The following is a 12416-nucleotide window of genomic DNA, read 5'->3' as shown; positions in this document are numbered from 1 at the left end:
ATCATCCCAACCCAGGGATCGAACCCAGGTCTTCTTCATTGCAGGCCAATTCTTTATCATCTGAGCCACGAGGGAAGACCAAGAATACTGAAGCAGGTAGCCTATCTCTTCTCCAGCAGATCTTCCCAACCCAGGAATAGAGCCAGGGTCTCCTGCATTGCAGGCAGACTCTTTACCAGCTGAGCTACCAGGAAAGCCTGACTTATGCTTTGGCCTCCATTTAAAACTCCCTTTCCAATCATGGGCAGTAAAAGTACTACTTATCTATTAGTACTACTTATCTACTTATTACAAACCACTTTCTTCATTAAAATACACTGTATCTGCTCAATCTAATGTAACGGGTTCTTTATTTTAAATGGTTGATGATCCTTTCAATTAATATGAGGAGAGACAATTAAAATTGTGAAATGGTACAATCTTACCGAAATATCACTCCAAAACTTAGCAACATCATGCTGATTTGCTTGTAGGAATTCTGTAAACCATTTGATGGAACGTTTGCTGCCTTTGTTTTCAGTTTCATCTCTTTCAAAACGTTCATTATGCTTGTTCACAGAGTAGTTTGTCAGATGCATGTACAACTGGGTCTGTAACAAGTAAGAACCAAAGTTGTTATCACCTATGAAACTCTAGAACCACAAGGTTTCACAGAAAAGAAAGTATCCAAAAAGAAAAGACAATTTTAAAGTTTAAAATATGCAGATTGATAATTTCATGATTATATAATTTTCAAATAAAATGCAATGGCACGTTTTTCTGAAAAGGATTGTGAATATCGTCATCTACAAAGTTACTCTGTATGTTACTGAAAATATATCTACCATAGAAGTATGAAAATAATAATGATATGTAGGGTAATTAAATGAAAATGCAAAACTATATATTGATAAGCAGGAAAAGTGCTCTAACTCTGAAGTTTGCTTTTCTTAGTTGGTTTGTTTTCGTGTTTTTCTAAAATTTTCATCCTAATTTGTTTTGGGAAAAGAATTTTCTGAGACAGCATTCTGGGTCTTTTCCAACAAAAATTTGAAAGTGAAAGTTCAAGCAGGCAGCAGAAACAGAAGCGGTATACCAGCCAGAACCTCTGCTTCGCCGCCCTGACGGGGAGATCACTGTGACTTGCTAACACGACACACGGCCCTCAGGGTCAGCAGGCAGAAGCACCACACAATGCTGCGCACGAGTCTAAATGACTAACCGTAAATTTACAGTGCTCCATACTGGCGCTCTTAGGGGTCTTAGTCTCCTTATAGTCTTATGTTTGTTGACACTGTTATCCTCAAACAAACTTGAAAAAGAACTCAAAATTTAAAACTTCTCATGATTTAACGGCTCCACGTCGATCTATCATAAACACTCACTCATGATCCTACTCCCAGAGACCACTTTAGATAGCTATGTTGCATTGCAATTAATATATACTTCAAGCATATGATTATTATTTTGATTTCTTAATAACCAATGATATTTAGATCATATTTTATTTTTACTACAGTTACTTAAGTCTATAGTACTGAAATCTTTGAAACAAATATATAGAACTGATCATATGAGCTACACGTTATTTTATGTATTTAATATAAATTAGTAAATACATGTATTTACTAATCCACATGCCCACAAGTAATTAAGAATTTTTTTTCATTCATTGAACAAAATTTTAGGAACATCCACTACTGGGAGGAATGTGTGCTGGGCCCTGTGGACACAAAGACGAACAAGACAGAGACAGTGGAAAAAGCTTTAAGTGATAGTTAAAAGACAGTGCATAAATCTCAAGCTTGTCTAATTTTAAGTGCTTGATTTAAAGAAAAAGGAAATTAATCAAACTGTAACATTTCCTACTTTCCAAACTAGAAATCACTTTTTGGTTTGGAAAATAATTTTTGAGGAGCTCTCCATTTGGCAGAATACTAACAGCAATAATAAAAATTCTAGCTATCCTAGTGAAAGAGAAATGAAACTGCATTTTTCTTAAAACATTATCTTTGTAAGTAGGATTGGAAATTCCACAATTTCACATCTACCTTGACAAAAAATCCCCATCAAATAGTTAATTGTCAGTTGGACATTTTTCACAAGGGGAAGTGATGGCAGCTATGAATCAATAGCAACCTACATTCTCTACCCTATTTTTCAATGTATAGGCTCAAAATAATTAATTGGGATTACAAAGTTTTAAAAGGATTGGTGGACTGATACATTGGTAGCAAAAAAATGAATGTTCATTATATTTCAATTTCTGAAATTCTCTTATATGATCTCCTTATATGTAGTTTACCAATATTTAACTCTTACTTAAGACAAAATGCATAAAATACACACTATTTTAAAAATTAGCAATATGAAGAGGGAAAAAAATATGCAGCAGTCTGCTGTCCCAAAACAACCAAATGGGAGCATTTTGGTTTCCTTTTTCCTCCTTTTTTTCTTAAACTTCTTTTACATAAAGTGACCTCATTTTATATAAAGCTTTGTATTTCACTCTTTAAATTTTTCATACCTTCATGTAGGAATTCAATCATGAAATTTTAGAGGTATATGAGGAACACTGAGGTTTATACAAGAGAATATACCTTTTCATACATACGAGAACCGAAGCCAGGAGACTATGTGACTCAACAGTACTTGGCAAAGCAAAACCTAGAGGCCACATCTCCTGACTCTCAATCTTCAATACGACTTCCTAACCCAGTGTACTTAAGCAAATTATACACATACAACTTAGGAAACTGGAATAAATCACTTTATCATCCAAATGAGCTTCTAAATCTTACCTTTTCCTATCTGGTCCCTTCCTCTTTCCTCTCAAAACCTATCTGCCTTACATTTATATAATCCAGCCTTACCCACACCAACTATTTTAATTATAATCTATGATCTGACAAGCCCCAGATTATGCCTGTAGCTCACCTCTCTCATCTGAACATCAGACCTAAACTGTATATCCAAATGCCAATGGTATAGATCCATTTTGAAGTTATACGGGCATCGCAAACCAGACACATCAGCTTTTTGCAAAGCCTTTAAAAGCTGCTGTACTCCCTGTCACAGTGAATGTCACCCATCCACCCAACTGTCTGTGCCAAAACGCTTGAGTTTTATCCTTAATTTCTCTCTTCAATCCCTCTTTCAACAAATCAACCTGTCAGTATGTCAATGCTATCTATGTTACCATAGATATATCTGAAACCTATATTCTTATTCTTTACTTCAAATTATGTCATCTTTTTTCTCATACATGGTTAGACTAGAATACAGTTTCTTATCCCCCTTACTCTAGTCTCTCCCATCCATTTATAGCACCATCTCACATTCCCCACACTGTAGACCAGGTGACTTTTTAAGACAAAAATCTCATTCCTTCTTTCCCTTGTTTAATATCTTTCAATGCTTCCTTTATTCTAAGGGTAAATTCTATAATCCTAGCTATGGTCTACCAAGATCTGGCCTCTAGGATTCTCCATCCTGATATATGAACATCCATCCTTTCTTAGTCTGTGCATGTATGTTAAGTTGCTTCAGTCGTGTCTGATTCTATGCAACCCTATGAATCATAGCCTACCAGGCTTCTCTGTGCATGGGATTCTTCAGGCAAGAATACTGGAGTGGGTTGCCATGCCCTCCTCCAGGGGATCTTCCTGACTCAGGGATCAAACCCACATGTCTTAAGTCTTCTGCATTGGCAGCCAGGTTCTTTATCACTAGTACCACCTAGGAAGCCCTTCTTAGTCTGGGCTTCAGCCATGCTGAACACATCTACTCTCTGCAGATATAACATGCTCCCTCTCATCTCTGGGCCACTCTTCTACCAGGAGTTTTAACCCATCCCACTCCATCTCTGGCCTAGCTAACCCCTCACTATTCAAACTATTCACTATTTACTTTATAAACTCCCTCTCTAACCTTCATCTCCAACTGAATTAGATGCCCCTGCTATACACTGCCATAGTACCCTCAGTTTCTTAAACCATTACACTCATCACTAGGCATTATAATTGCTTATCTTATTCTCTGCCTCCCCACTAGATTGTTGCTTTGTAAGATCAAGTACATGGTCACTGTTTTTCCAAAACCAGCACAATGTCTAGAATGCAGTAGAGTCCAAACATTACCTGGAGAATGGATATATCTACACCTTATGACCTTTAAAGAGATGCTGCTTTCTTTCATTTTCCTTTCCTGTAAAAATTTTGGCAGTTCCCTTACTTCTTCCTTGACCAGGTCTAAAACATTTTTTAGATAATTGATCATAGTAACCTTTATGATCAGTTATTATTTAATTTTGGAAAATGACCACTCGGTGGAGTTAAATATGTACATAATATTGGAGAAGAGCAATAACCAGGCTTTTGACAAAAATGGGAAACAATCCTTAATTAGATGTAATATTTACTATAATTAGTAGATCCAAAAAAAGAGGTAGAGGTTAACTGAACTCTTAAGTGTGGAGAATAAACTACAGTTTATTTCTCATAAAGTACAAATTACAGTTATGACTTTTATCATAAATTATGATAATAAATTATAGTTAGACCTTCATAAACTATACAGGCATGACTTTCATCTATATGTTATTGCTTCACAAAGGTAATCTTAATGGAAAAATACAAAAATCTCCACTAAATAGAATTTAAAAATGTATCCCAAAAACTGCCAATGTATTTCTCTACTTCATAATTAGTTAACGTAAATTTAAAACCCTTTCTTTTCTTCCAATAAAAATTATAACTCTACTTTCTTTCTGATAAAATTTTCTTTCTCTGTTTCATGTACTTTCTCCCACATTCTAAAACATACCTTTCATACAAAATCTGCTCAAATACCCCCTTTACCGTGAGAAAATGAACAAAATCTATTCCTACATTCAATTCCATTACACTTTATCTGCACTTCTCAATGGCATATTATTTTAACTTATATTTCCACATCAGTCACTTCTATCCAGGACCAGTATATACACATACATACTTCAAAATCCAGCCTTATATTCACAGCACCCAGAGGGGGTGCCTTTTCCTAATCATCCTTCCTGGAACAGGAGATACATATTTTTTTCTAATTTTCACAAAGCTGTCTATAAATAAGAGGCAGTCTTGTTTACGTATATAATTCTTCTAGACTATAAAAATCTGACAGGAAGAATTTTGTTCATTTAATGTTTATACACAATGGGTATTTTAAAAAAGCAGATCCTGAACAAATGGATAAAATCATAGTGTCTAGTACCACTTACCAAGTTGGACTCATTAGGTGGAATGTACTTCTCTGTTCCCATTCGCACAAGTCCATCATGGTAGAGAAATATTTTTAGTGGATCACATGATGTTACCAGGATATAAATTCTTAAATCAAACTTGTAACCTTCCATTAGGAAAGGCTTTTCAATGTATTCTTGAACGATCAAATGATCCTGAGATGGAAGCTTATCACCATTTCTTATCAAAGAAATCCTAAAGTTAAAGAAAAGATTAAAAGAATAATTTTGGAGTCAAGATGTTTACAAAGTTGCAGACAATACTCAAGAGGAAAGTGATTCCATCACATACACACAAAAAAATAGCATAAAGATACTGTCAGAAGCAATTTTTTGGAATCCTGGATACAAACCAAAAGCTTGTAATAACCAGGGAACTTGTAATAAAAAATAAAACAAAAACAAAACAGTTAAATCTCTCTAAAAGAACTTCTTTGCATTTTAATTTACTCTGGTACCACTCCATCTCCCAGCTCAGCAGTGGCCTTGAGCAGCAGCCCCTGTTCCTACTATAGGCACTGGTTCTAGAGGTAGCAGAACAGACCTATTCTTGGGGTTGCTTTGTTTGCCCATGTGTTTAAATCAGTTTGGGGGTTCCCTGGAGGATCTCAAAGGATTTGCTTTTATCTTGTCTAATTGAGAACTCTCCCAGTGCTGAGGCAGCTACTTGGGGAAGGGAGATGGGAGACAAATGCTGATAAACATTTAGAGACAGATGTATTAGTCCCTGCTGCCTAAGGCAACAAATGTTTGGGTAAAACGACAGACTAACTGAAAAGATTGGGATAAAAGACTGGGGAACGAAACTCTTTGAGGAAGAAGGGCTTTGAAAAGCTCTGAACTATTTCTAAGTTTCTAGAAGCCCGTATGTATGCCCAGGGTTAAATGCATGCGCAGGAAAAGACTTGAGAAGGCCCTAGGTAACCATCAAGCTCTGTATAAGCAGGAAGTGAAGGCTAAGGCAGAGTTGCAAATGCCTAGCTGAGCACTGAAGGCATGCTACAACATGCATATACACACACACACACACACACACACACACACACAACCCCATCTGCAAGGATTGGGGGAATTTTTTTGTTCCAAGTGTTCATAGAAATCTCTGTTCAAATACTAACAGATTAGACAATTACAGCTGATCACTGGCCTAACAGAACAGGAACTTCAGAGACCACATACAATAAAGAATAGAGACTTTACAAAACTGTTTCAGGAAGGTCACTAAACAAATAAACAACATCTAGAACAAACAGTAACAAAAAACCCTGTAGAAGAGAATCTAATTATCAAAGTTGCTACATTAAAATATTCATAATGTCCAGTTTTCAACAAAATATCATCAGTCGTGCAAAAAAACACAAAGTATGGCCCATACAAAGAAAAATTCTCAATTAATAGAAACTATACCCAAAGACATCAAGACATTTTGTTTACTAGACAATAAATTATTTAAATCAACTATTTTAAATTTGCTCAAAGAGCTCAAGGAAATCATGTATAAAGAATGGAAGGAAATCATAGGAATAATATCTCACCAAAGGCAGAATATCAGTAGAGACAGAAACTATATTTCAAAGGTGGTGGGGAAGGTGGGTGGGAGCCAAACAGAAATTCTGAGGTTGAAAAGTACAGTAACTGAAACAAAAATTCACTGGAGGGGTTAAACATAAGATTTGGGAAGGCAGAAAAGAATCAGTAAACTTGAAGATAAATCAATTGAGACTAGTCTAAGAAATAAGAAAGTAAAAATAAAAGAAAAATGAACTGACTTGAGAGTCCTACAAGACGATATTAATAATATCAACATGCTCATAAAGGCAGTCTCAAAAGGTAAAAAGGAAAAATATTACCCTATATATCCAAGAGGCATAATAAGCAACAATTAGGAATCCATTTTATTATTTTTTCATATTAGAACTCAACCATGAGCAAATGCTTACATTTAGTCTTTCTCCCAATTCTTTAAAAATTTTATGTATTCTAGATGAAAAATACCTACCCATGACCCATTGCACCATTAGCTGGTTTTACTATAAAAGTCTTCTGCTTTCTTTTTTTCTTTAATTCTTTCATGTAGTTTTGAAATTGTGTATATTCAGCAGGGAAGATCCATGTTCGAGGAACAAAGGCATAATCCAGAGGCCGGGACTTGATCATTCTATAAATTAGAGATAATATGAAAAGTACTTTCTATTCCAACTTGTCTAAACTTCCTTTCTCTGTGTTACTGATATTTACTACAATGTTTTAAATTCCCTCAATTTCTTCATTTATTGATCCAGTCATTGACTCATTTTTTAAAATTCCTATTAATCACCTACTACTTGTTAAGCAGATACTAAGGATATAGTAGTGAAAAAAACAGACAAGAATTTCTGCCCTATGTACTAATTTATATATTAATAGATCAAATGTTTAAGTATATGTTATATATTGGGTACTGAGGATTAACATGGTCTTGGTTCTAAGGTATTTACATACAAGCCATTAATTAAAAACAATGTGATAACTGCAAAAAAGTTATATAAGGCAAGGTAAAATGTGGCTCTGGGATGAGGGTGGTCAATATGGTTCACAGCCAGGTGTCATTCATACCGCCCCTTAAAAGATGATTTGGAGTTCACTGGGTCATACACAGGGAGGAATTTTCAAATTGCATTTTACCCCAGTACTTTTTGAGTGTTCCTACTTCTGTGAGAAAACCAGTGAAGCCTCTGAGTCAGCAGAGGTTTTGCTTATATGAACTACTATCTACCTACACATGTGTTTTTATTGCTATAATGTTTGTCCTGACATTTTTGTATTCGCTATAAATCAGGCTGCCTATATGATACATAACTTAGGGATATTGATACAATACTAGATATAAAACGTTTGCTTTTGATTAATCCAAATGCTATTTATTTCGTACACACTGATTCTCAATGACAATTTTTAAATCAGTAGAAATATTTTAAATTATTGTCTATTAAAGAAAAATCTGATTGTTTCTCAATGACAATTTTTAAATCAATAGAAATATTTTAAATTATTGTCTATTAAAGAAAAATCTGATTGTTTCAAAAAGTCTTCTTTGTAAATGTATGCAAGTCTTTTATAGATGAGCAAATATTATTCCCAAATGAGATTAGTCAAAATTAAAATGGGACCCTAGTATACAATGTGCACAGAAGTAGGGCCATTTTTTAAGACTAGAGTGTGGGATATATAAGCCACTGGACTCCATGACTAGAAGGTCATACAGTTATACTTCAAGTGCTCTTTCAAGAGAACCCTGTAAAAAAATTTATGTTTACACTATAAGAAGAAAAATATCACCAACTCCACCTATCAAATCCAAAATAAACCAACCAGCTAAACAACCTCACTACAAAACAGGCTAACATTGATTGGTCTGAAACACACAAACACACACAAATCTAATGGAAGCACAATAACAATACCATTTTTCTTCTAACACCCTTACATGTATTTATACTTTTATAAATAAATTTGCAATAATATAAAATTAGATTAAGTTAAACCTTTAATAGAACAATATATTTAAAACTAATCATGAAGTGTTTATGAATAATACCATTTATCCATTTGAAAAAAATCCAAGCATACATATATTCAAGAAAAATACTTTTATTCTATTTAGGTGATCTAGCACAAATCATTTAATGTAAAAATATGTAGCTTCAAAAGAGACAAATTCTTACTTAGGAATTTGGTATACTGGAATAATTTCTGCTCAGAGTTCTGTCATAGATTTACTAAATGATATTGAACATGCTTTTTTTAACTCTATTTTTAATATTACTTGGTCATCACTTTTTACCTAATAGAAGATCTTTTTTTCCTCAAGGAGACTTGCAAGGATTTTACAGGATGGAAAACTGCCTAATTGCAATAGCCTACTAATGGGTCTACATTTAATCTTCTTGCCTCTCCTGGGCCATAAGACTTCTGTTCTCTACAAAGCAGCCAGAAGGATCTTGGAAAAATGCAAATTTGGTCATATTATTAACTTCATCTCCCCCTCCTCTTCTGTGGCATTTAGGATAAAGATTGTCATCCTGAAAAATCACTCGTGAACCAATCTCCCCCACTGCTCCCCATCAACCTCTCTGTGCTCCAGCTACATTGGCCTTATTTCAGAATCTCGACTATCCATGTTTTCTCCCAGCACAGGACCCAGACCCCTACTATCCTTCTTGCCCAGAAGGCTATTACATACCATCTGCACCAATAAACTCCTACTCATCATTCATATCTCAGCTTCCACATCACTTCCTCAGGGAAGCTCTCCAAAGCTTCCTTAAGTTAGAAGTCCTTCAGTATGCACTAATTTAGGACTACATACCTCTACTTCATAGCACTTGTCACAACTGCAATGCAAGGCTGTAAAAACCATAACTCTGCTTTTGATCACTTCATGCTCAGAGCCCAGCACAATGACTGGCATCTAACAGACACTTAATAAATATGTGTTCAATGGAAACAAATGACTTAAAAGAAACACATGTCCAAATTAGAGGTTCACTCCCATTCCTCTGAAGCCCATCCTTGTAATTCCTATGTTAACAAATCACACCCTCCACATAACATCCTAATCCAGAAACCTAAGAGTCTTGGAGATTTCTCGCACCCTTTCCTTCAATTCTCACATCAGAGCAGTTTTCAAGTCCCAGCAATGCCACGTTCTTTATATCTCTCAGATTTATCTTCTCTTCCCCATTCGTCCTCTCTCTCTTTTGGATCAATAGGTGTTCATTATTTCTGAACTAGATAATGACAAGCATCTCTTCCTGGGCTTTCACTCTCTGGTCCTACCTTCATTGAACCCATTATCCTATGGTGTCACCAAAACTATCTAAAACAGATTATTTCTCTGCTGAGGCCCATTAAATAGCTCCTTATTTCTCTCAGGATAGGCAGAAATGTTTGTTGAGTAAAGAGATTAAAGAAACAATGATTAAATGATTTTTAAAAAATACAATAATACAGTGTACACAGCTTAGTCTTTAATTTATTTCCAGCATCATCTGAGGTTGAGCCTCCCAATATCCTATTTAACCACAAAGAGTGCTTGAGGTTCTCCCAAACATATTATGTGATTTAAGTCTCCCTATGCCTCCTCCCACTGTTGTCTTTGCCTACAATTTTCTTATCTTCTTCTCAAAGGGTGAACTCCTTTACTCCTTTCAATATCCATCTCATAATTTAATTTCTCCAGAAACCCTTCCCTGCTGTCTCCTAAAGAATCTCTCCCACCTTCTTTGTCACACAATCTCTACCTCGAATGTGACAGCACCAAACTATTTATGCATCAGTGCTCCTCTCTTACTAAAATGTGAGTTCTAGGCAGAAACTAGGCTTTAATTAACTTGTTTACTTCAAAGCTAGCAGTCTCAAGGGCATATAATAGACACGCAAAAAATATTGTTGTGTGAATGGATTATAAGCTTTCACATGGATGAATGCTAATATTTCTTGAATTACAAGCATCTTCCCAACTTTCATCTGTGAAAGAATCCTCTTTTTAATATTTTTTCTCAATTTATCAACTTTCTGAAAATAAAAAATCTAATAAACAGAAATATAAACTGCAGAAAAATTCTGCAATATATTCTTCATAACACTTTACCTGTTAACAGTTTTTCCCATGAAGGCATATTGTTACTCTAAATAATGGTCTCCAAAATAAATATCTGTGCATGTAGCCCTGAGTAGGCACATATACATGTGTTCTACATGTGTGCACACAGGCACCTATTACAGTGCTTGGCACATATCAGATGCTCAGTAACCAGTATTCTGAACACACCCACACGAGGGATAAAATGCGACAAATTAGTTTGTACAAGGTTTAACTGAAAATAAGTGAGCATATATTGAATGTTATGTACAGAAAGCTTCTTACATTTAAACAAACAATTTCTTTTGCTGGAGAGATAGCAAGTTGCAGTGAAAAGAACCCTGAAATTCTGAAGACCAAGATCCTACTCCAGCTCTGCTCTTAACTTTGACTTTACACAAGGTATTCATGTCTCTGACCCTCAATTACCTCCTCTGCAAAGTCAAAGAACAGAACCAGGAAAAGTTTAAGACCCTTCCAGCTCTGAAATTCTATCTCTTCCATTGAAATTCCATTTCAAATCAATGTTAATTTGTTAAAGGTAGCACTATGTAATTTTTAATAGGTCTTCTCTATTACAAGAAAATGAAGATTACTTGGTCATATTTCTCGCTAGGAAATCCTTCCTACAGATCTCCCCCATTCCTGGAAAATGGTTGATCCTCTGCAAAATAAAAAGGTAAACATTAATATTCTCATTAACCTAATGGATATATTCATTTATACTATGATACAGTTACAGTCATCCTTTGTGTTTAGTGTTTTTTAGTAAGAGGCTAAAGACTAAAAAAACTGGTGAAAATGGACTTGCTATCTACAGTCAATTTTGTACAAGTCACTACAAAAACAGGTAAAGGAGAGCTATAGAAAATCTCAATAGCCTAAAACTCCATGTATTTCATTTTTATTTTTTAATTTACTTGTATTACATTCTAGTAATAAAATAATGAAGGCAAATTACACATAGCTGACATTACAAGGGATGGCCATATTCAGACATCTTCATGCCATCTATTCCACATCGTTCATCTGTATGCATAATGCAGAGCATCAGCCTAGGAAGAGCTTTCCTCTATCAATTCTTCCTTAAAGATGGAAGGAGCTTAAAGTTAAATCTGAAAGGATGCAGTCTTCAGGAAACAGGCTAGTCAAGTAAATTGTGTTGTGTGTATAGTCGCTAAGTCGTGTCTGACTCTTTTCCAGACCCTATGGACTGTAGCCCGCCAGGCTCTTCTGTCCATGGGATTTCTGAGGCAAGAATACTAGAGTGGGTTGACGTTTCCTTCTCCAGAGGATCTTCACAACCCAGGGATCAAACCTGTGTATCCTACATTGGCAGGAGGACTCTTTACTGCTGGGCCACTGGGGAAGCCCATTCAGGCAAGAATCCTGGAGTGGGTTGCCATTTCCTCCTCCAGGAAATCCTGCCAACAGAGGGATCCAACCCGCATCTCCGGTGTCTCCTGCGCTGCAAGCAGATTCTTACTCACTGATCCATCGGGGCCATCAGGCAGAAATGAAGTAATATGTCAA

At 35.5% G+C, this 12416-nt stretch overlaps 1 protein-coding gene across 8 annotated transcripts in view; it reads right to left on the bottom strand.

Moving 5' to 3' along the window:
• Positions 1-12416, bottom strand: part of TTLL7 (tubulin tyrosine ligase like 7) — a 184738-nt gene that overhangs the window by 106464 nt on the left and 65858 nt on the right. For all 8 annotated transcript variants that reach the window (XR_002313488.2, XM_070467831.1, XM_020891268.2 and 5 more), the window contains 4 exons: positions 11480-11547; positions 7260-7418; positions 5240-5456; positions 426-590 (listed from right to left, as the gene is read on the bottom strand). Coding sequence is in view for 7 of the 8 variants with exons in the window: in XM_070467831.1 (XP_070323932.1) it covers positions 426-590; positions 5240-5456; positions 7260-7418; positions 11480-11547 (609 nt within the window). In the remaining variant the exon portion in view is untranslated. The remainder of the gene's footprint in view (positions 1-425; positions 591-5239; positions 5457-7259; positions 7419-11479; positions 11548-12416) is intronic.

The sequence above is a fragment of the Odocoileus virginianus genome, chromosome 5, assembly GCF_023699985.2.
Source record: "Odocoileus virginianus isolate 20LAN1187 ecotype Illinois chromosome 5, Ovbor_1.2, whole genome shotgun sequence".
NCBI lineage: Eukaryota > Metazoa > Chordata > Mammalia > Artiodactyla > Cervidae > Odocoileus > Odocoileus virginianus.
This window is presented reverse-complemented; position numbering and strand designations above follow the sequence as displayed.